At 48.8% G+C, this 22,260-nt stretch overlaps 2 protein-coding genes across 5 annotated transcripts in view; one reads left to right on the top strand and one right to left on the bottom strand.

Annotated features, from left to right (window-relative positions):
* tyrp1b (tyrosinase-related protein 1b) overlaps nt 1-860 on the top strand; it is a 5,811-nt gene extending 4,951 nt beyond the window's left edge. Inside the window, exons 7-9 of the mRNA XM_040186751.2 lie at nt 71-250; nt 329-475; nt 557-860. Coding sequence (XP_040042685.1) covers nt 71-250; nt 329-475; nt 557-762 — 533 coding nt within the window. The 3' untranslated portion in view covers nt 763-860. The remainder of the gene's footprint in view (nt 1-70; nt 251-328; nt 476-556) is intronic.
* Nucleotides 861-8,754: 7,894 nt separating this feature from the next.
* LOC120825236 (multiple PDZ domain protein) overlaps nt 8,755-22,260 on the bottom strand; it is a 31,052-nt gene continuing 17,546 nt past the window's right edge. Inside the window, exons 22-44 of one of the 4 annotated variants that reach the window (XM_078080628.1) lie at nt 21,501-21,653; nt 20,852-21,029; nt 19,609-19,719; nt 19,376-19,438; nt 19,064-19,132; nt 18,492-18,579; nt 17,781-17,989; nt 17,421-17,512; nt 17,249-17,342; nt 17,058-17,144; nt 16,136-16,210; nt 15,729-16,043; nt 15,500-15,583; nt 14,561-14,754; nt 13,712-13,859; nt 13,555-13,626; nt 13,303-13,426; nt 13,158-13,201; nt 12,839-12,961; nt 12,332-12,418; nt 11,854-11,957; nt 10,222-10,345; nt 8,755-9,653 (exon numbers count right to left, since the gene is read on the bottom strand). In XM_078080628.1, the coding sequence (XP_077936754.1) occupies nt 9,504-9,653; nt 10,222-10,345; nt 11,854-11,957; nt 12,332-12,418; nt 12,839-12,961; nt 13,158-13,201; nt 13,303-13,426; nt 13,555-13,626; nt 13,712-13,859; nt 14,561-14,754; nt 15,500-15,583; nt 15,729-16,043; nt 16,136-16,210; nt 17,058-17,144; nt 17,249-17,342; nt 17,421-17,512; nt 17,781-17,989; nt 18,492-18,579; nt 19,064-19,132; nt 19,376-19,438; nt 19,609-19,719; nt 20,852-21,029; nt 21,501-21,653 (2,788 nt within the window). In that variant the 3' untranslated portion in view covers nt 8,755-9,503. The remainder of the gene's footprint in view (nt 9,654-10,221; nt 10,346-11,853; nt 11,958-12,331; nt 12,419-12,838; nt 12,962-13,157; nt 13,202-13,302; nt 13,427-13,554; nt 13,627-13,711; nt 13,860-14,560; nt 14,755-15,499; nt 15,584-15,728; nt 16,044-16,135; nt 16,211-17,057; nt 17,145-17,248; nt 17,343-17,420; nt 17,513-17,780; nt 17,990-18,491; nt 18,580-19,063; nt 19,133-19,375; nt 19,439-19,608; nt 19,720-20,851; nt 21,030-21,500; nt 21,654-22,260) is intronic. The other 3 variants (XM_040186745.2, XM_078080629.1, XM_040186746.2) reach the window with 3 other exon arrangements.

Genomic DNA, 22,260 nt, shown 5'->3' with positions numbered 1-22,260 from the left:
ACACCGCTCGCTTCAACATAAAAATGGTTATTTAGAAAAACATTTACGAAACTGGAAACTGTTTCTCTAGGCTACAGCGCCCCCCAGGGGATGTACGACCCGGTGGTCCGCAGCCTCCACAATCTGGCCCACCTCTTCCTCAACGGGACGGGGGGACAGACTCACCTCTCGCCCAACGATCCCATCTTCGTGCTGCTGCACACGTTCACCGATGCGATCTTCGACGAGTGGCTCGGCAGGCACCAACCAGGTGCGTTCAGGATGGGCGGGGTGCTGCTCCAAATTCAGCAGAATATATGGATGAGCCCATTTGTTTCTCCTTCTGCAGGTGAAGTGATGTACCCCGAGGAGAACGCTCCCATCGGGCACAACCGGCGATTCAACATGGTTCCATTTTGGCCCCCCGTCACCAATGCCGAGATGTTCGTCTCTGCCCCGGCAAACCTGGGATACTCCTATGAGGTTCAGTGGCCAGGTGAGTAGCCGCACATCTATTCAATGAGCCCTCTCTCCTGGCCCCCCTCTCATGACCCCCCCTACCCTCCCCACCCTGCAGCTCGGGCCTACACCCTTTCTGAGATCATCACCATAGCCGTCGTTGCGGCCGTGCTGGTGGTGGCAGTTATGGGCGGCGTCATCGCGTGTGCCGTGCGTGCCCGCTCCTACCGCTCGGCCGAGGCCCTGGAGCCGCTGCTGGGGGACACATTCCGGAGCTACTCTGAGGACGACCGCAGGCTGGACAAATCGCAGTCCGTCGTCTAAATCCACGCCTTGTCCAGAGGCCTTAACATGATCGCGCTTTTGTTTGTTTTTTATTCCCTAACTTCTTCTAATAAAGTCAAGCTGTTTTTGAACCCAGAGTCTGTGTCTCTGTGTCATGGATTTGGTATGAATTGTTAGTAGTATATAAAAACCAGCAATAAGAGGGATGGGCGGATGAGCGTGCACAATATTGCGCGTGTGTGTAAAGTGGGTTAATGTGTCAGCACTTGTTAGGCGCGTGTATGTGTGCGTGCGTGCGTGCGTGTGTGAGAGAGGAGGGGGGGGTACGACCTTGCACTTAAATGGTTTGTGTGAGTAGTAATAAAACAATAAAATGGATGTGACCGGAACTAGTGCGCTCTCCTGGACTGGCTTGACTCTGCTCACATGAAACGTGGGGTGCACTCTCATGGCCCTGGGCAGCTTCAACCGGACAGTCACAGGATTGATCACCTTGGTAACAGGAAACGGTCCCACGAACCGAGAGGCCAACTTCCGGCTCTCGGTGCGCAGAGGGAGATCCTTCGTGGCCAGGTACACCCTCTGGCCCACCTGGTAGTGAGGGGCTGCAGACCTTCGCTGATCAGCCCGTCTCTTGTAGCGGTCCCTGTTGCTCAGAAGAACCCGTCGAGCCCTCGTCCAGGTCCGTCGACAGCGTCTGACCAAGGCCATGGCCGAGGGCACCCCCACCTCTCTCGAGGGCAGAGAATAGCGACGGTTGGTAGCTGTAGGTGCACTGAAAGGGCGACAAGCTGGTGGACGAGCAGGGCAGGGTGTTGTGGGCGTATTCTACCCACAGAAGCATCTTGGACCAGGATGCCGGACTCTGAGAAACCAGGCAGCGAAGGCCCTTCTCCATCTCTTGGTGAAGACGCCCAGTCTGTCCATTAGATTCCGGGTGGTAGCCCGAAGATAAGCTGACCGTGGCCCCAATCAATGTGCGGAAGGCCTTCCAGAACTGGGATATGAATTGGGGACCACGGTCAGAAACTACATCAGCAGGAAAGCCATGGATCCTGAAAACATGGGTGAGCAACCATGGGCAACTTGGGCAGGGGGATAAAATGTACCATCTTTGAAAACCTGTCCACGGCTGTGAGTACCCCTATCAGAAGGGGGCAGGCCAGTAACAAAGGCCAGCGAAATGTCCGACCAAGGCCGCTTGGGAATTGGCAGAGGCTGCAGGAGACCAACAGGAGCTTGACGTGAGGTCTTGTTTCGGGCACAGGTTGGACACGCAGCCACATACTCTCCCACTGCTTTCTCCATAGACGGCCACCAGAAGCGTTGCCGTATTACAAAAATGGTTCTCTGACCCCCGGATGACAAGAGAGGAGAGATGTGTGGGCCCAATGGATGACCTGAGCCCTGAGACCAGCAGGGACAAACAGGCGGTTGGGGGGGCAACCAGCAGGGACAATTGAACCATCTTGGGCCGTCTTAACCCTTTCCTCCACTTCCCAAGTTATAGCCCCAATAATACAGACCGCAGGCAAAATGTTTACAGGTACCTCGGAACAGGGGTTAGGATCAAACAGACGGGACAGGGCATCAGGCTTCACATTCTTGGACCCAGGACGGTACGACAAGTTGAAGTTATACGAAGTGAAGTTGAATCTGTTGAAAAACAGGGCCCACCTGGCCTGGCGGGCGTTCAGTCTTTTGGCCGAGCGTAGGTATTCCAAATTCTTATGGTCCGTCCAGACGATAAATGGCTGTTCCGCCCCTTCCAGCCAATGCCGCCACTCCTCTAAAGCTACTTTGACTGCCAGCAACTCCCTGTTGCCAACATCATCATTTCTCTCAGGTCTAGACAGCTTACGGGACAGGAACCCACAAGGATTGGAGTCTCTCATCCTGTGGAGAACGTTGGGATAGGACTGCACCAACACCCACATCAGACGCGTCCACCTCCACCACAAACTGGCGTTGTAGATTAGGCAGCATCAACACGGGGGCGGTGGTGAAGCTGTTTCAGGCGGGAAAACGCCCGCTCGGCTGCCGGGGACCACTGGAACGGAGTCTTGATTGACGTGATATTGAGAGGCGCCGCCACTGTACTGAAATTCCTGATGAATTTCTGGTAAAAGTTAGCAAAGCCCAGAAACCTCTGGACTTGCTTGCGAGTCGTGTGTGTTGGCCATTCGGCAACCGCTCGCACCTTCTTCGGGTCCATCTGGATCACTCCTTCCGACACCACGAAGCACAGAAAGGAGACCGTGGTCACATGAAACTCTCATTTCTCGGCTTTGACATAAAGCTGGTTGTCCATAAGCCTCTGCACCACCAGGCGAACGTGTTGCACATGAGAGTCTTTGTTGGGCGAGAAGATGAGGATGTCGTCCAAGTAGACGAACACAAATAGATTGAGCATGTCTCTGAGAATGTCATTGACCAGCACTTGAAATACAGCTGGGGCGCTAGTAGGTCCGCCATCTCGAGGGGGCGACAGAGAAAACAGTCGCCCCTTAGGTGGGGACGTACCAGGCAACAAGTCATGGCACAATCATACGGTCTATGGGGCGGCATTGATGTAGCCTTAGTCTTGTTAAAGACGTCCTTTAAGTCCAGGTAATCCTCGGGTACGCCCGAAAGATCCGGAAAGTCAACTGACTCCCCCTCCTGCTGAGTGGTAGGAGCCATGGTGTCATTGCCCCCTACCTCCAACTTAGCCGGAAAACAGGTCTGCTCACACACTCCTCCCCAGCTGCGTATCGTGCCCGAAGGCCAGTCCATGTGAGAGTTGTGCAATGTAAGCCACGGAAACCCAAGAACAACGGGGTGACCCGGGGAATCAAATACGTGGAACGTCAGTCTCTCTCTGTGGCCATCAGGAAAAGTCATTGACACAGGGGACGTGCGATGAGTAATTTGCCAGAGAAGGCCTCCATTCAATCCTGTAGCGTCTAATGGCATGGGAAGACGAATAGAGTTCAGCGACAAATCCCTGGCGAGAACCGCATCCATCAGGCTGGTGTCCGCGCCAGAATCAACCAACACAGTCTGAATCCGAGAGACCGATCCGTTGACTAGTGTAACTTCTTGCTTGGGTCGAGAAGGACAAACAGGAACATATGTACGGCTCACCAGCTCCCTCTCTCCTACTGGTGAGCCCCATCTTTTACTGGACAGGAAGCAACGAAATGTCCCAACTGGGCACAATAGATGCAGCGGCCCGCTCTCTTGCGACGGTGGTGCTCCTCCGGCGACAGATGAGTCCTCCCCAGTTGCATCGGCTCCTCGGAAGGCAAAACCCCCGGACTGTGAAGGTCCGTGACCGTAGATTGAGTACGACAAAACTCTCTGGGTGAGTCGAATCGCCTCTGCTGCCCAATAGGATAACTGATACGTAGCTTCGGAGTGCCAGGTTGAGTACGCTGGAAAATCCTTGATGTCTCTGGCGCCCTCAGCTGGTAGGTGGAGACCCCTCTCTGCTGTAGTCTCTGGTGTAGTCTCTCGCGCCCTCTTCACTGTCAGGGCCACCAGTGCATCCAGATCGGCGGGTAAGTCCAAGGAGATCAATTGATCTTTCATGATATGTGATAGTCCATGTAAAAAAGCGTTACACAGGGCGGATGAATTCCAGCCGCTCTCCGCAGCTAGAATACGAAACTCTACAGCATAGTCAGAGACTCCTCTCCAGCCTTGCTGTAGACCCACCAGAGCTCGAGCAGCCTCCCTCCTGGGAGTAACATTTTGAAAGATATGAAAGTCTGAGTGAAATTGGCGTAGGAATCACATACCACAGATTTACAGCTCCATTCTGCCGTAGCCCAGGATTCCGCTCTTCCGGTGAGATGTGAGATCACAAAAGCCACCTTGGCTCGGTCTGTTGGATACGCTGCCGCTTGTAATTCGAAGTGCAACTCACACTGCGTCAGGAATGCCCAGCAATCTTCCAATTCTCCCGAAAACCTCTCCGGTTTGGCGAGATGTGGGGATGGTGCAGAAGGGACTGTCTCCCCGACAGGATCACCTCCCGACGTTGCAGGGCCGGAAGTGGCTGTGGAACTGCTCCCGGTGCTGGGTACGTCCGCAGAATCCCTTGCTGTCTTCAGCAGAACATGAGTGACCAGCTGGGGGACTTGCTCGCTCAGTCCGGCCACCTGGCTCTCCTGTCGGCTAGCCATAGCCATGAGCTCATTCCGTAGAATAGCAATCTGCTCCTCCTGTTGTTGCAGACGCTGACCCTGCGGCCGCAGGGCTGCTCGCACCGCCTCGGAGTCGGCTGAGTCCATCTTGTCCAGATTGTACTGTCAGGCTGCAATGGCGGACCCAAATGCACGACTCAGGAAACAGGGATAAGGGTAATCGGTTTATTGCTCCCAGACAGATGCAGGCAACAGTACAGGTCCAACAGGCAATAGGTCCAGGTACACGAGAAGACAAAACAAGAGAACGCTGGAAAGTGAGTCGAGCTACAACAATCTGGCAGGGGATCAGTGAACAGTCAGTGAGCTTATATACACGGGGGAGGGGAAGACAACTAGACACAGGTGAGAAACATCAGAGTGAAGACTGGCAATCAACAGGCAGGAAGACAAGTGACGTGAATAGGGACGAACAGTGGGTGGAAAATAAATGCATGGAAGTGCATGGAAACCGACGGAAAACACAATAAGAGCAGAGAATGATCTTACACATAAGCATTATCAGAAACAAACAAATGTCTGACCTTTTTAATGCAAAGGGGGTAAACCGCTGTAGGAAGGATGCCCAGACATATAACTGTTATCAGAAAGTGTTTTACGATGGGGGTGTGAGAGTAAAACAAGCATTATACTTAAGTATATATTCATTAAGGTTTCTCAACAATATGACAGTCCAGAGGGGGGTTAACCATCTAAAGCATCGATGAGGTCTAGTGATTTTATAGTTGTTTCATTTTCTCCATCTTAACGTATTTAAATTGTATTTGAATGTATACATATATCCTTTAGAAAGCAACTGCAGCCAGAATCCTAAAGATTGTGGAAGGTTAACCACATAAAGCTTAGAAACAGACCTGCAGACCGAGCTAAGAAACCTTCAAGAAATACAATAACAACGCGAAGCATTGAGTGTCACGGTGTCGTCTTTTGTAGTTTTCTGCCACTTGTGTCCCCGGGTAACTTCACTTCCTGCCTTGTCCTGTCATCCCGTGATCGTCTAATAGCTTCCACCTGTGTCCAATCACCTGCACCTCCCTTGTGTATTTAAGCCGTGTGTCTCTTGTGTCACTTGTCGCGTCATTGTCTTTCGTCGTGGATGTTCGTAGTTCCTGTCTGCCGTTTTTCCCCTGGTTCCTGTGTGTTTTTGCCCCTTGGCCTTTTGCTTTTGCCCGTTTTGACAATTAAAGTCTTTTGCTTTCCAAGAAGTCTGCGATTGAGTCCTGCCTCCTCCACGCATCCCTGACATTGAGTGGCTTACCACGACCCTCAACAATTAGCCGTCCTTGGATGGTAAGGACGTGAACACAGTGATATAACATTTTAGACCTTTAACCTACCATACATAACTTTTGTAAAATATTCTCCAGTGTGTTCTCCAAAAGGATCAAAGTGGGTTAAACCCACAATAAAAACGCCTGCGACCCCCCTTACACGCACGCGCATTATTGTGCAGGCGCATCCGCCCATCCCCCTTATTGCTGGTATTTATATACTACTGTTGTTGCCTAAGTCTGCTGTTGAAAAGACCCCATAGTGTCATTGTATTGGCTCCCAATGACATGCGTTCATGCAGGCAAAGTTCATCTCCGTAAAATGAATGGCGACAGTCCTATTGGGCTTGATGTCGCCGCTCCACTCATTGTGCATTTAATCTGGGCCCATCGGCGTGTGAGTAATATGCCCTGGTGTACGGTCTGAACAGACCACTGAAGGGTCTTAATATAGAGGCTTTCCCTGAAGGCGCTACTTTGCTTGTCTGACGCCTGCAGGCTCACCAGCAAACCACTTGGATGTAATGAGTGGGATCAAGTCCATGCACAGGGTCCTCGTGTCTTCATAGGGGCTCACACACCGCCCTCATGTGGATGTAACACATGACTGCAGCCGTTTGAGTCATGCGCTTGAAAACCCTTGATTTTATTGACTGTGGGTTTTGAAATGGGACATTTGACCAAGAACCAATAAGGCATTGCATTAAGGAAAAGAACAATTCAACTAGAATTTAGCGAGAGAACATCTTAGAAAATGGTTTAAGATGCAGAGAACAGTTTGAGACAAACGACAGAATTAACATCCACTGACTAGAAAAGATTAAGCAAAATGAATTGAATATGGAAATAGCGGTTGTAGTAACCTGCTGATACGGCATGTCCTGCAGGGCTTCCTTGCTGGCGTCTCATTATCTCTCGCTTCGGGCAACACTGTTGCCACAAATCTCCCATCAGAGGAGCTCATTTTCTTGTGACAGCTCTACGCTTATATTGGGAAATGACGTGGAACTGGTGACACCTTTCAACTGCAAAGCGCTGTATGTTCTGTATACCAGCAGTAAGAAGAGTGGGGCAGTAGGGCTAGTTTCTCTAGACTCAGCACCGTACTGAACTGTCAAGGGATGGCCCTTTTTTGCAATCTCATGTGTGTTGAAATATAATCTCATGAGAATGGATGGGAAAACAAAGGGGAGCCTTTTTATGTCTTGTTGGGGGAGCTCCAGCATCAGTTGGCTGTACTCTCAGGTTACACTGGAAAAACTAAAATAACGACACTGCGGTGGATTCATCAATATGGGAAGATGTGACAGTCACACACGCGGAACAATCGTTTGGCCGCTGCCACCCTCCCAGAAGAGAGGATCATTAGCGACTTCCATGACAAGTGTGCTCTCTCGTGGGGGTCCTCTTATTAAGCTGCAGAAAGAAAAATGACAGCTTTTGCAGCCACAGTGGAAAGGCCCAAAGGTGTTTTTTATACAAGATGGAGAGGAGGGTGCGAAGGGACCAAGCGAGGGTTAAAAAAAAGGTCCAGTTCGTAAGTGGCCTTGTGACATATTCTTCATAAATGTTTGAGGAGAAAGAAATAACAATAATAATGGTGGATTCTTGCATGATGAAAAAAAAAGGAAAAAGGGAGATGTTAATGCATCCGGCCCCCTGCAACTTCATCTAGAGGTGTGTGACAATCTGATTTCAAAAAAAGAAAATATTTGCAGTTGTTCATCTGGAGGAGGAGAAACCAGAGCGCCGTTTCAATAAAGCTTGCAATGTGAACAGATGGCTTTGACTAATGCACAGGCTCCAGACAGGATCCCCCTCGATGCTGCCTATTTCCTAAGTGAGACATTTGTGTGCAAATGTCCCGTTTGTCAGGTTGTCAACAGCAAGTCCTAAAATTAAAGTGGAAGTTCTGTGCATTTGTAAAAAATAGAGCAAACGGAAGAGCCCTCCGTTGGCGTTTCTCTGACCCACGTTGGGGTTTTGCTGACAAACTTCTCTGTCCTCCGTGGTGGAAAGCAATTAAATACATTTACTCAAATAATGTGCTTAAATTTACTGGTTCTTCACTTAAGTATTTTCATTTTTGTCAAATATTCCATCTTTTCTTGGCCAATTTTAAGTTACACTGTAGATAAATATAGAAAATCTAATCAGTAAATACGTCATGATGGATTCACGAGCTGTATCAGCCACAATATCAATGTGATCAACGCATTAATGCATCAATAATATAGTCCAATAAGATTAGTATTCTTCATGAGTACTTTTACCTCTGGTGCTTCATGTTTTGTGTTGGTTCTGCTCTGTGAAACATCTCACTGCCTCCCCAGTTACCACCACCGTGACTTCGAGCTGCCGCTCCAGGAGTTACTCGTGTTTGACAAATAGATCTCTGCTTAGAGGAGCGTGACCTCTAAGGACATCACATCGGACAGGTCAGGAATCTCAGATCATCGGCTGTGGGATTTCAAGCAAAGTGACGTTCACGAGTGTATCAGCATCACACGCCGAGGCACCACGGGGAAGGAAGTCAGCGGATCGACAGAAGCCCTCAGCAATCAAACAGCTCTAAACAAACGGCCACTTTAATAAGTTCACTCGCAATACATTCAGTTAACACAAAGTGACACAACGGCAGCCTCCCCCACCTCCGACACGAGGTCTGTCACCCACCTCTAGGGGCTACGGACAACACAGTATATCAATAGAACCCACATATCACAGAACACATTGATTCATATAAAAACAGGTTAAAGATCCTCCCTGACGGACGGCCCAGCATGAACATGTAGTACACCAGTATTAACCATAAGTAACCGCAGCGATCAGAACGGCAGGGAAGAGATAAACGTCCCGACAGCCCGATGCCGTACAAAAGATTGGCAGAAGCACTTGGCATGTAACGACCACAGAGACTCCGCGCGACACTGCGCCTCCGTGCAAAGGTCGCAAAGGTCACCGCTTCTCCAGGACGCTTCATTCACGTGGGCCGATGCTAAATACTCAATGCATGCTCATATCATAATGAGCATGAACCCAACAACTAGGACACAACATTCAACCAGCAGTTGGCTTGTTTCATAGTAGCCGCTGGTGCCTATGGTTACTTTAAATATATTCCGTTTGTATTAGTGGAGGTATATTGATGACCGGGATATGGAGATTCATTTAACATTAACACATTAGCTCTAAATAATACCTTGATGGTGCACGTTAACACAGCCAGATAGAGGTAGTGTCCCGCCCTAATTTTGCAAACGGATCTACAGGAGTTCATCGGGGTGCGAGGCGGACAGAGGAAACGCGGCGAGGTCCCTCAGGAGAGCACCGTCAGCACCACGGTGCCGCTGGTCTTCTTCTTCAGGATGTCCACGGCCTCGCCGTGAGTCGCGCCCTCCAGGCTGTGTCCGTTCACGCCGATGATCTGGTCCCCGCGCTTCAGCCTGCCGTCCTCCACGGCCGCCCCCTGCAGGGCACACGGACCAGTCCGTCACCGCGGCAACGGATCGGAGAGACACAGGAAATGCAATCCTGGTCGTTTTCAATAAATGACAGTCTTAATGAATGCAGCTGGTTTCGCTGTGAGTTGCCTCGTTCTGCAGATTCTCTCCAATGTAACGGAACTTTATGGCGCTGAGGGGAAAGTCTCTTTCCAGAAATCTTTGCCCAGTTACCTCAAAGACCTTAATACTATCTTAATACCTTTAAAGATAATCAAAGTTCCTTGTGAGCAGCTTCATTTAGAAACTATTTTCTTTTAACGATAGTTGAGTGCGATATACTTTGTTTGGGAGAGAAGGCCTATGACTCCAGAACCAGGCAACTCTCCTCAAAAGCACTGAGAGCTAATGAACATCCCTACAGCTAAGAGGAAAACACACGTCTCTCTGATTTTGGGGGTGAAGCCTGATGCTTTTATTATTGCGGATTCCAATTGTCTCCCACACGGACCCTCCTCCAGCAGACTGAGATTAGATCTCACCACCAGGAGCCCCCCGTGAAGGGCTTCCCCCACCGAGCACGGCCCCTCTCACCTTGCTGAAGATGGTTTTGATGTAGATGGGCAGGTCTCCGTGAGGGCTGCCGAACCCCCCCACGATGCTGAAGCCCAGGCCCGACGAGCCTCTCTCCAGAGCCACGGTCCGATACGTGCGAGCGCTGCGGCGAGAGAAAAGCCAAATATACTGAATGAGACAAATCCCAGAATCGCACAGAAAGTAACAAAGAAATTAGATTACATTTGGGTCACTAATGGGCTTCTTTTAAGCATTCTCTTGATTAAATGTCAGTTTACCGTTTCTGAAGTAGACCATTACTTTAAAATGGATTATCTGCTTTAATAAACTACTATAAAAAAGAAACAGAAGCTGTTTCATTTATGTGAAACTTCTCATGGGCTTGAACCTTTTTTTAATGAATTTTTATATGACACTTGCTTTGGCCAGGACTCCTAGATAATAGAATTTAAATATTAATGAAGCACCCAGGAAAATGAATAACAAATAAATGAAACTGCAATAATGTCCTGTCATAGTGAGCAGTGCTTTAAGGCAACAGGGAGTCTGTACTACGATACGAGAGTACGTCAGCTCATTGTGGTCAATGTCCAGATAATCTCGTGTTAAAGCAGCGGGTAAAAGGTACGTCCTGCAATACATGTCCTGTTTAATGGTTTCACACCAGTATAGAGTCATTTTTCTACCAGAAATAAAAGCCACAAGAAGCGATGAACATGCGTTGGCGCCTCCACGCACACGGGGGGGTCTGGCAGGACGGCGGATGACGCAGGTGTGCATTTCCGTGACCGTCGGACACAGCGGGCATCCCTTAGCAACACAGTGCTGCCGGCTGGTATTTCACATTCTGTACGAAGCAAAGTGTCGCTATAGAACGCGCAGTCGCTATGACGTGTGAACGGGCAAAAAATACAAAAGATTTGCATTTTGGCATCGTGAAAATTTGAGATTCTTCTCAGCAAAATTGAGATGGAGCAGCTGGATCCTCTAAGGACAAAAAGTTCTACGCTGTGGACGTGGCCAACGAGGTTTGAGGTGTAAACTGTTTCTCTTCATAGAAGCAGACAAACAAACAGCCACAGTATGAAACCAACGTACTGACTGGTGACAAATTAACTTTCCGTGCTCCATAAAGTCCTCAAACATTTGTCTGTCAAATGAAAACTAACTAATGCAAAAAGTGATGAACGCAGCGTAATAAAGCCAACGTGCTCTTCAACATGACAGCAAGGATCCAATGATGCATGTGCATGCGTGTATGTGCAGCATGTGACCCTTCTTTTACTTTTTCAAGAAGGTCCTCAATATAGGAGTATGCGTATAGAGAAACGCTCTTAGTCTCAACAGAAACGTATTCTCTCTACCAGGGACCTTCGGGCCCTCGGTACTTTTATGCTCAGGCCCCAAATTGGTATTTTTTGATGAACATTGAAAACAAAGCAAAAGTCGAAACAGCCTGAGAAACATTCTGTCCCAGAACAAATTCTGTCTGGATGCTTCTCACACGGTGACCGCACATTTCGTAACGCGCCAAGGGAGCCGCGTTGTGCCGCGTTGTGCCGCGTTGTGCCATTGTCCTTTTCCCCGGGAATGAAGCAAAGCGAAAGCATAAGTGCGACAGCGGGGGGCTGTCGGGGGATCGATTCTCACCAGGGGTTGTTGTGAAAGCGTGGCAGGCCGCTGGGTTGTCCTGACAACGGCGCCTGCTCATCAATGTGGTCCTTTGTGCTGCGCCCACCAGAACCAGCTGCCACCTAGACACACACACACACACACACAGTCTGAGCCGCTCACTATCTGATAGTCTGTCCTAATTATAACTATTAATTATCTTTTTTTTCTTTTGACACAGAACTCCTCACCAATATTTATTCTCTCTTCCAACAAAAGCTCATTAACTTGATGACAAAATCACAGACAGTTTCCTGCTCACATGCGACACACTGATAACGACTGGAAACACTTTTGTTCCTGTTACCATGTAATTATCTCCATAAAAAGGAATACTGACTTGGAGGGAGCACGGTACGGTTCACTGAGAGAAAAACCCGCTGACATAATGGCAAAGTGGTGCCTCACACGGGTTTTCTCTGTAGATTTACCGCGCTGCGCCCCGGCGGGACATTACCTGCAGACGGATGGTTCGGGCTGCAGCCTGGACGCGAGTCATTCCCTCCGTGGACACATCGTTGGTACTGAGGATCCTGTCCCCAGCCTGACACACACACACACACTTGTGCTTCTAGTAGTTGCACGTGGATATTGCTGCAGATAACAGTAATCTGTCTTTTTATGATTCATAAAGCCCTCTCTTCTTCTCTAGGGGGGTTCTTTGAATGTTTGTGTTTAATGCATTTCACATTTCTGTATTACACATGTGTGTTTGGTCGGTATGTTTAAGATGCAGCTACATACTGTAAAAGCTACAGTGTGCAACACTTTATTGTGATAAAGACACAACTAGTCAACCAATCTGCATCTGTAAATAAGATAATAGTTATGCCAGATATGCCGTCACAGTCGCGATTCCAATCTTTACCCTGAAATCAAGTTGTTGCACTTGAATGAATCGTTCCCTCAACACTGAGGACAGATTTTTTGTCCATAACGGCACACAAACGTCACCACTCCCCACCTGTACTTGATACGTCGTGGCAGCCAGTCCATCGGTATCCATGGTAGCAATAAAAAGAGGCACGTTGTCATGGGGACTGCCCGCTCCTCCTGCTACACTGATGCCCAGGGAGTCACATGGACCCTGTGGTGATACCACACAAACACACACAGACACACACAGGGACAGTAGACCCCGTTGGACAATATCGGTGAATCACATGTCTGCACATGAAATATATACATATGTTTACATACGTATATATACTAACAACCAAATACAGACTTTTGGAAAAAATATACTAAGGAAACAACCTCTATTCATTATTATAGTGACTTACCTTTTGCATTGTGACGTGTTTGGCGTCAGAAGACTCTTGAAACGCTGGAGGAGGAGGAGTATGTTTGCGTGAAGAGCAGCATTATTTTCACATAAATACACTGTATGCATGCAGGCTTTGCTTTGAGGGCCGCAGGGAGACTCACAGTAGCCCCCCGTCCTGGTATCTGTCTCCCTCTGGTGGCCGGGCGAAGCGTCACAGCCGCTGGAGTGGGTCAGCGTGGAGCAGTCGGAGTCCTCGCTCTGGATAAAACACAACTTAAAGTACTCCTAGGTTCACAAAGTGCCACCGTTAAAATAGAACAAATGTTGATAACATTGAGTTTACTGAGCTGCACAAATCATTAGGTAATAAAAAGAGTTTCATTGACGTCGTGGATGAGACACCGGCAGCTTACCTGGCTGTGCTGCGAGTACTGCAGCCCCGCTTTAAAACGAGCCACCTCCAGGTGGACCGCTCCTCTGCATCCCTGAGAGCAGAGTGACTGGTGATGTGATGCAGAACAAATAAGAATCCCCCCCGACACACTCCGTGTTTCGTGTGAGCCCTCTGACCTGTAGCAGATCCTGCACGTGTCCCTGCGATGCCGCGCGGACATCGTCCCCGTTGATTGACAGAATCTGGTCGCCCGGCAGCAACCTGCCATCCGAATCTGCTACGCCTCCTCTGATGAGATCTGACACAAAGATGCCCGTGTCATTACTGTGGAAAGAAAACTGAGGTCAAAAACTGTGACTGTTCCACGGCCGGCAACCAAATTAAGTGACATTTGCTCCTGCGCTTTGGCATAACGTCACACTTGATTGTGCAAATGATGTGTCCGTCATCTTGTTCTCCCTAACAGTAATGAAGTCGGTGACACAGTCTGTGACCTCTAAGTGGGTGAAGGCTTCGGAGAACAAGACACTCGACACGACTCTAAAGTTTGGTTAACAATGACTTTTCTCGACAACATGAGTCAATTAACTAAAGAGTAAACATTTAAAAAAAAAAACGTACCAATGTAAATAATACCACAAAATTAAAATGAATTAATTTCACATTTTTCCCCTATTGAAAGCTTTTTTTTTCAGGAGTCATCCAAAATGAGGATCGAAATGGACGGCGAGTTGTCGTATGTGATACCAGTCTGCATAAATAAAATGGGAATGGTGACCCTGATTGGTGAGATGAGCTTGTTAATGAAGCTTTATCAGTAGCTGTACATGAACAAATAAGACGTGTTCTTTAATTGAAACCCCTGCTGCTTAACTAAAGGATCAACTGGCTCAACCTGTCAACAATGAGGTCACCGTCCCGTTGATGAGACCTTCGTTGACGGTCAATTTTGGTCCCTATGGGAAGATACAAAATCATGTGACGTTTTTTTTTTGTCATTTGTCGAAGGAACATTGTGAAAATACCTCTTCCCCACAGTGGCGAAGCCCAGCCCCTCTCCGGGACGAGGCCTCAGCTCCAGGCTGAAGACGTCCCACAGGTCCTCCTCCCTGTAGGCCTCCTGGTGCCTGAAGACGCGCAGGCGGACGCGCCGGGTGGTGAGCCGCAGCACGCCGATGGCCTCGTCGTGGGTGGCCTGCCGCAGGTCTATGCCGTTCACCTGGGAGTAGGCGAGGGAGACGCACGCCGTGGTTGAAACGGCTTTAACGTGCCGCAGCCAGCAGATGGATCTCAGGGCGTTATGGAGTGCGTTATTGGACTTTGCACTTTATGGTCTAATTCTCCCTAAATGGACCATCATTCCCTACATGAAGACCATGCTGTATTAAAGACGTGATACTAGAGACTCTTTACTGGGAGAATAACTCAGACGTCATTTTCTAGTAGACTTCTACAGAACAAGAGGAGTCGCCCCCTGCTGGCCATCACTCTTCAGACCTCAAGACCTGTCCCAAGACCAGGATTTCTGTCTTGTGCAAGGGCGTAACCACGTATCCTTTGAGGGGGTCGTGTCCCCCCAATATACAGCAGAAAATATGTTAAATATATGTTTCCTTCCTTTTATGAACCATTTGTTAAGCAAAACACACCGGAGCCGTGCCACCCCGTCGGCCAATGTTAACTAAAATGACATGTAATGTAATGTAATGTGTTCTTAAAAATAAATCAATTTTGTTCAGCAATTAGAGGTACGTGACGTTTACTGGACACCAGTGAAATAAACATACATAAATCTGACCACTAAAATGCGTTTTGTTGTGATGCATTATGTCTCATGATATATATTACATTACATCACATGTCATTTAGCTGACGCTTTTATCCAAAGCGACGTACAATAAGTGCATTCAACCATAGAGTACAATATATGATGCACAGAGCACAGAGCAGATTTAGATAATTACCTCTAATATGTGGTCCCCAGCCTGCAGCCTCCCGTCTCTCTGTGCTGCTCCTCCATCGTTTACCTCGTGGACTATTACTGCCCCCTATTGGGGCAAAACAACAACAACAAAAGACTTCACTATCACTAATCCCATCCAATTTTATTGAACCAGAGTTGAACTATTTTCGCCTCAATGTTTAGGATCATCTACTTTTTATGACGTTCTGATTTAAATTGTCCGTCCTCACCAGCAGAGAGTCACATCCTCCGACGATGCTGAGGCCCAGGCCCACGTTTCCTTTGCAAAACTCGATTGTGGATTCCCCTCCTTCCACAACTGGGCAAACGAGGGGGTCTGACATTACGGGGGCCGATCGCAGACAATCAGAGCGCCCGGCGGGAGGGGTCTGCGAGGCGGTGAGCGACGGCGGAGGGGAGGGGACGGGGAGGGAGGTGGGAGTGAGAGAGCTGGGACGAGAAAGGGGCAAAGAGGAGGAGGAGGAGGGACTGTTGGAGCGGCTGACGGAGACGTCGACCCGCTGTTCCGCAATCAAACTGGACACCTGGATACAGAGAAGACAGGTGAGTCATACATCGTTAAATCAGCTTGACACTGTGTGTGTGTGTGTGTGTGTGGGGGGGGGGGGGGCTGTACCGTGGCCCCTGGCAGGCCGGCCACAGGTTGATCACGCACGGCTATGATTGTGTCTCCGGCCTCGATGCTTCCAGCCTGCACAAGGACACAAACCAGGAAAAGGAAAAGAAAAGAGAAACCATTATGGAAGTGCCAGTAATAGAATGATCAGCTGATTGAATCAAATAAATAAGGTTCTGTTGGACAGTTACACTATTTATTGTCATTTTCAAATTGAACTGGATGAATAAAACATAGTTAAATTATGGATGAAATGATGGATCATTTTTGGGAAATAAGGAAAGCATTTAAAATGAAATTACATGACACAAAGCTTTATGGGTCATCTTAAAATAAAGCACTTCATTTAGTAAGAATGCATTGACTGGACTCCTCTTTGTGCTCAGGCTTTATATTCAGGTGTAAAATGAAACCTTCTGCCCCATAAAAACATATTTTAAAAAGAGACATTTGTGTTCAGGGACTATCAGTGGTTATTGAAACATTATGTGTTATGGTTCTGATCAAGTTTATGTTTCCTCGGGACGTTCCTGCTTTTAACAATGGCCACGACCACATGTGATGCGCTGGTTTTAAACCTGATGACGGGAAGAACTCGTGCTTTGGATTCTTAGTTGGATCGGGTTGAGTTGTCCACATGCATCTTTACAGACTCGCTCTCTTTCAGTCTCTCTACAGTTCACTGAACTCACGGCGCCTACTGGGAAACCACATCTTTGATTGGCCGAGCAGCGTCGCGTGATGCTATTGGTCGCTGTGTTTCCCGAACCGCTGAAGGCGGATAAAATGTCCACATTTTACTGTCTCATCTTTAGGCGAGATGCTTTAGGGTTAGAGGGTCTAGTTCCTGGACTGGCTTAAACAGGTCGAGATACAATCATAGTATGTAGAATACATGAGGGAAAAGGTTGTGATGTCACACCTTACTGGCAGTGCCGGGCTGGATCAGGGACCGGACCACCGGCCCGTCCTTGGCCTCCCTCTCCGGCAGGCAGAGACCTATGTGATCCTGGAGGGAGGGTGAAACCAAATAAGTATATAAAAAGAAATAACCCCCCCACACACACACAATTAGAACAAAATAGTCATTGCAGTTTCCTGAAGGCGTTGCACCTGGGGGGCGGCGGCGGCGTGCTGGACGCCTGTGGCTGATCCCCCGCGCTCTCCTGCCTCCGTCTGGGAGTCGTCTGTTTCAGCTGCTTTTTCCCTGTCGAAGCCACAACAAGAAACAGTTAAAGTTTTCTGCAGCGATGGAAGCGCCACCCTCGGACCCCCAGAACTTCACCTGATGAGGACGATCTTGACTTTAGACGGAGCGTTGCTGATGATGTCCGAGGCGTTCTGGTGACTCCGGCCGTACAAGATCTGACCGTTGATCTGGAAGAAGAATCACACGTTGGGCCGTCTCCTCTCCTCCTTTACCCCCCCGATGTCCTTCACCATCTCTATTACGAGGGCGTGCGTGGCGAGAATCCTGCACCCAGCGACCCTTTGCATAATCGGTAAATCGGCGGCGTGGGCACTCGGCGCTCTCTCCGCCCACAAGCCACTGCTCTCTTTCAGCCGCTCTCGACTATCATTCCATCCCTTTAGCCCCCCCTCGACCCCTCCCCTCCCCTCCCACACACTTCTGTCTCCCTCCCACCTCCAGCAGCTCGTCCCCGACCCGTATCCTCCCGTCCAGACCGGCGGGCCCCCGGGGGTCTATGTCGGCCACGTGGACGCTCATGCGGGCTCTGGAGCCGCCCTCGTTGTACGAGAGGCCGATGCCCAGGCCGCGGGCCGCCGGCTCCTTCTGCAGCTCCATCATGTGCAGCTGACCGGACAGGCCGCCGTACCGCTGCACCATCTTCTCTGACAACGGAGAGAAAACAACGATAATGACGTTTTCTGTGACACCAGATTAAAAAAAGGCTTTTGGGCACTTTGGATTTGCATTTCCTGGATGAGCACGTCTCACACCCCTTCACTGAGATTCAACGTACCAACCAAGGCAGCGGAGAGCAGGCGCAGGTCAAACCTTTCTCTTCTGAATATGCTTTGAGAATGTTTTCTGGGAACCTTAAGGACAGGCGCAGCGCTCCGTGATGCGGTTCGTTTGTGGGTTAGGGTGTCGGGGTGTCGGGGGTGTCGGGGGTGTGAGGGACTCTGAGAAAGAAGAAGCGCCCGGCTGCAACATCCGTCGCTCGCTGCACCACCGGATGAAAAAACGCTTTCAAAAGGACGGACCTCCACAACGTGAACGCGTTGATCCCCTGATAGTTTTACAGCGGGTTGTAATTGCGTAAGTGTGTTGTGTCTCCTGGGACCGGAGTGCACGAGGCGTGCGAGTGCCGTCTCTATGCGGCAGACTTACCCCTGTCGGCATCGCTCCCAGCCGGCGGCGCGGCGGTCGCGAGGCTCCTCCTCCTCCTCCCCGGACGGTCGCATATCGGCGAAGGCACCTTGAGGGAAGCTTTGCATTATTGAACAAGGCAGAGTTGGAGATGCCTCGAGGGGTCCCTCCGGGCAAGAGTTGGACTCCCCCTCCCCAGCTCCCCCCCCGAGGCTCGTACAGTGTTGCTTTGGTGAAAAAATAATAAGAAAAAAAAAAGAAACTGCCGGAACAGGATGAATTAATGAACACATTTTTTTGAATGTTGGCTAAAAATAACATGAAAGATGACCAGATTCTTGCATTATTTCGTAACTGGTTTACGAGCGCATGGGAACAGAACTTCAAAAGGACGTGCCGTCTATTTGGAGACTTTCCACCAAAGGATGAAAACAAAAGGGTTTAAACAAACAAGGTAGCTGCGACTTTGAACTCACGAGTTCTATCTTCAAGTATGCACGTTAATTATGGTTTTTTGGGAAGTTGGCTCTAATAGAAAGGCTGCTTTTAAGAGGCCGCATGCACATGATAACACACACACACAGCATACCAACCTTAAAGGGGGTGGGGGTGTAGGGGTTTGTAGGGGAGAGGGTGAGGAACAGACTCGGCGTCTCTGCTTCCTACGATCAGGAGGGGAAACAGATCTAGTTCCACACGCATCACCCCCAAAACCGCCGTCGAGCTCTCTAGAAAAACCGCATCCGTCTTGGAATACCACGTAGGAGTTACTGACTCATCGTTTATGCAGACATACGACAAATGGAGGGGAAAGGATTTCACAGCTCGTCGTGTGTCCCAAAGAAATCTAAAGTCACAACACGTGGCTTTTTTTAATCGACATTGAATGAAGATCAGAGCGTTACCTTGCCGCCGTGCGAGTTGGACTGCGGCGCTGCAGTCGCTCTCTCGCGGTTGAGCAGCGGAGACTGTGGGCGAAGAAACAAACTACAGGTGAGGGAAGGTGAACGTCTGCACGGCAGATGCTTCCAGCGTGTGCGCCGTCTCCTGCACGTGTTTGCAGTCAGAGCGCGCGCTTTGCGTCCGGACGACTTGGTTCTATAGTGAGTAAATATCGATCTTTGTTCTGACGCAGTACCTGAGATCTGTGTTGTCCCGACTGGACCAAGAAGGACACGCAGTCTCCGGCCCTGCGGATGGCCTCCACCGCCTGCTCATGGCTGGCGTCCCTCAGGTCCACGCCGCACACCTGAGACAAGAAACCCCCCCCACACACACACACACTCAGAGCACAGGGTGAACAAAAGGACATGAGAAGTAAAGGAGTCGCCGTGATGGTAATCCTGTGGACCCTGTGTCTTTTTAACCTTTATTATATTTTCTTGAGGGAGGAGAAGGATCTTTAGAAGGTGAAAAACGGGATCCGCAGGATTAATTAAAGAAGCAGCTCAATCTGTTCTGGGCATAAATTTGGCAAAGAAAATGAATGAACAAATTAAAATCCATTATGAAAATGTTAAAGGCCATTTTGATGGGAGAATATGATGGCCGATTTACCATCTGCTACAGCGATTTGGTGATGAATAGAATTGTATTTCAATAGGAATTGATTAAAAAATCCCTCCAAAATACCACATCAAATCGCTGAGACCTTGATCAACGCCATAGAAAAGTTGCGATGGGATTTGGTATCAAAAGCTTTCTTCGTGATTAGCATTTTACCGGCCATTGGATGGCGAGTGCTTGGGCTGGTTTTTACTGCTTTTTTACCACTGAGACATTGGGCTCACTATATTTGATTCAGTTCATTATTATTAATAAACACAGAAGAACTAACATTCTGTGAAGGCCCCGGGTCTCTAGTGGTTGTAAAGTCTCATGAGGCTGTGATCATCATAGAGGTCACACAGGTCATTTCACGCAGTGAAGAATAATGGTCTTACTACAGAGGAACTATTGATCACACAGCAAAACAAATGGGTTGCAGAAATGTTCCAAAACACTATTTTTAGAATAGGCAGAAATACGGCACGACGAGGTCAGAGGTCAGAGACACAACATTGGCTTTGGTGGTCTCAGATGGTTATTTATCTACAACATGGTCGGTATTGACCGAACACAACCACAGATATGACAGAGACACCTTCCATAACGACATGGAAAGTTATCTGTTGTCTAACTAAATGTTTCTTTTGCAGTTCCGTAGCAACAACGTGATTCTCTTTACCAGCTCGTCTATTGGCCGTATGACCCCTGTGTGACACGGAGGGGCCTGATTGCATTTTGAAACATACTGTACAATTTTCCAGTCTCTCCAACACACACACACACACACACGCACACACACACACACACACACACGCACGCACGCGCGCACAAACCTCCAGTATCCTGTCTCCGGTCCGCAGGGTGCCATTACGCGCTGCCGGGCTGTCGGCACTGATGTGCTTGACGAAGACTCCCCTCATCATGTCCCCGGTGCTCAGTCTCCGGCCCATTCCTCTGCCTCCCATAATGCTGAGGCCCAGCGACTGGCCCGCCGCCCGAGTCAGCCGCACGCTGCAACACAAACACAAAGTCCAACGCCCATCCGACAGGACAGGGACGGCTCGGTGATGGACGCGTGTCCTCGTGTGTGTCTGATGAGGACCTACTTGGTTTGAAACATTTCTGCAGAAATGCACAAGGAAGAGGATTAATCCAGCGCGTGTGCTTTTTATTTAATACTCCGATTCGCTGCTCAGGGCAACGGAGGGACTTTTAGAGATTGGGTCAAAACAATGGAAGGTTCTACCTGCCGGGGAGAGGCTTTAGGGAGTTATGGGACGTAAAACGTGATAAATAGGGTTTGTGAGAGTAGTCGGTTCCTTTGGGCCGTAAGAAATGTGAGCGTGTTGAGGTGTGGAACAGAACCCGAGCACGCTGGGATTCTGCTAAGCCTCCTCCACCAGAGAGGATGAGAGGGAAGAGAAAAGGCAGGAGGTGGAAGAATAAGCTGAATCTAGTGGTGCTTGTTGCTGATTCACTGACCTTCTGGGTCGATCCTCAGTAACTGCAGCGAGAGAGTGAAGCTCCTGCTTTCCATCCACCTCCACCTGCGGCTGCCGTGCCGTCTCCTCCACAATCTTTCTATTTGCCTCCTCCTCCTTCTTCTTAGGAGGGTAAGATCTCGAAGTCTGCCAACTGACGGCAGAAGAAAACAACATAAATTATTTCATTAATTGACAAGTCTATTGAGGGAAAGTGCACATTTTGATTAATAGCAGCATAGTAGAGCAACTATCATCCATCCTCTCAGACCAGAGGATTTGCTCCTTTTCTCTGTTTGCTATCAATATAAATCAAATGTCTGTAGATTTTGGACTGGTTATTGTAATCAAAATTGTGACAATTAATAAAAAAAAAAAAAAATTGTTTTGTTTGTTTGTTCGTCCTTGGTGAAAATAATCGTAAACCGAAGCCCCTCGCGTTTAAAAAGCCTTTTCACATTATCAGAGCCGGGATTAAGTAACAAGGAATCTTGGAGCACTTATTATTTTATAAGACGCCATCGATTAATAAGATGCCTGTGAACTTTTCAATACGTTTTAATCGGTTTGAAAAAGATTGAAGAAGAAATATACATGAATCGCCATGAGAATATTACGTGGTTTCATTAAACTGAATGACAAACGGAGACATTTGAGGACATCATCCGGGGGTTTGGGAAACAGATCTTTCTCCATTTCATTGCCAATGAAATGAACGGTTATCTGCAGCGCGAGACTCACTGTAACACAAGGCCAATAGT

Source organism: Gasterosteus aculeatus, chromosome 9 (assembly GCF_964276395.1).
Source record: "Gasterosteus aculeatus chromosome 9, fGasAcu3.hap1.1, whole genome shotgun sequence".
Taxonomy (NCBI): Eukaryota; Metazoa; Chordata; class Actinopteri; order Perciformes; family Gasterosteidae; genus Gasterosteus; species Gasterosteus aculeatus.
This window is presented reverse-complemented; position numbering and strand designations above follow the sequence as displayed.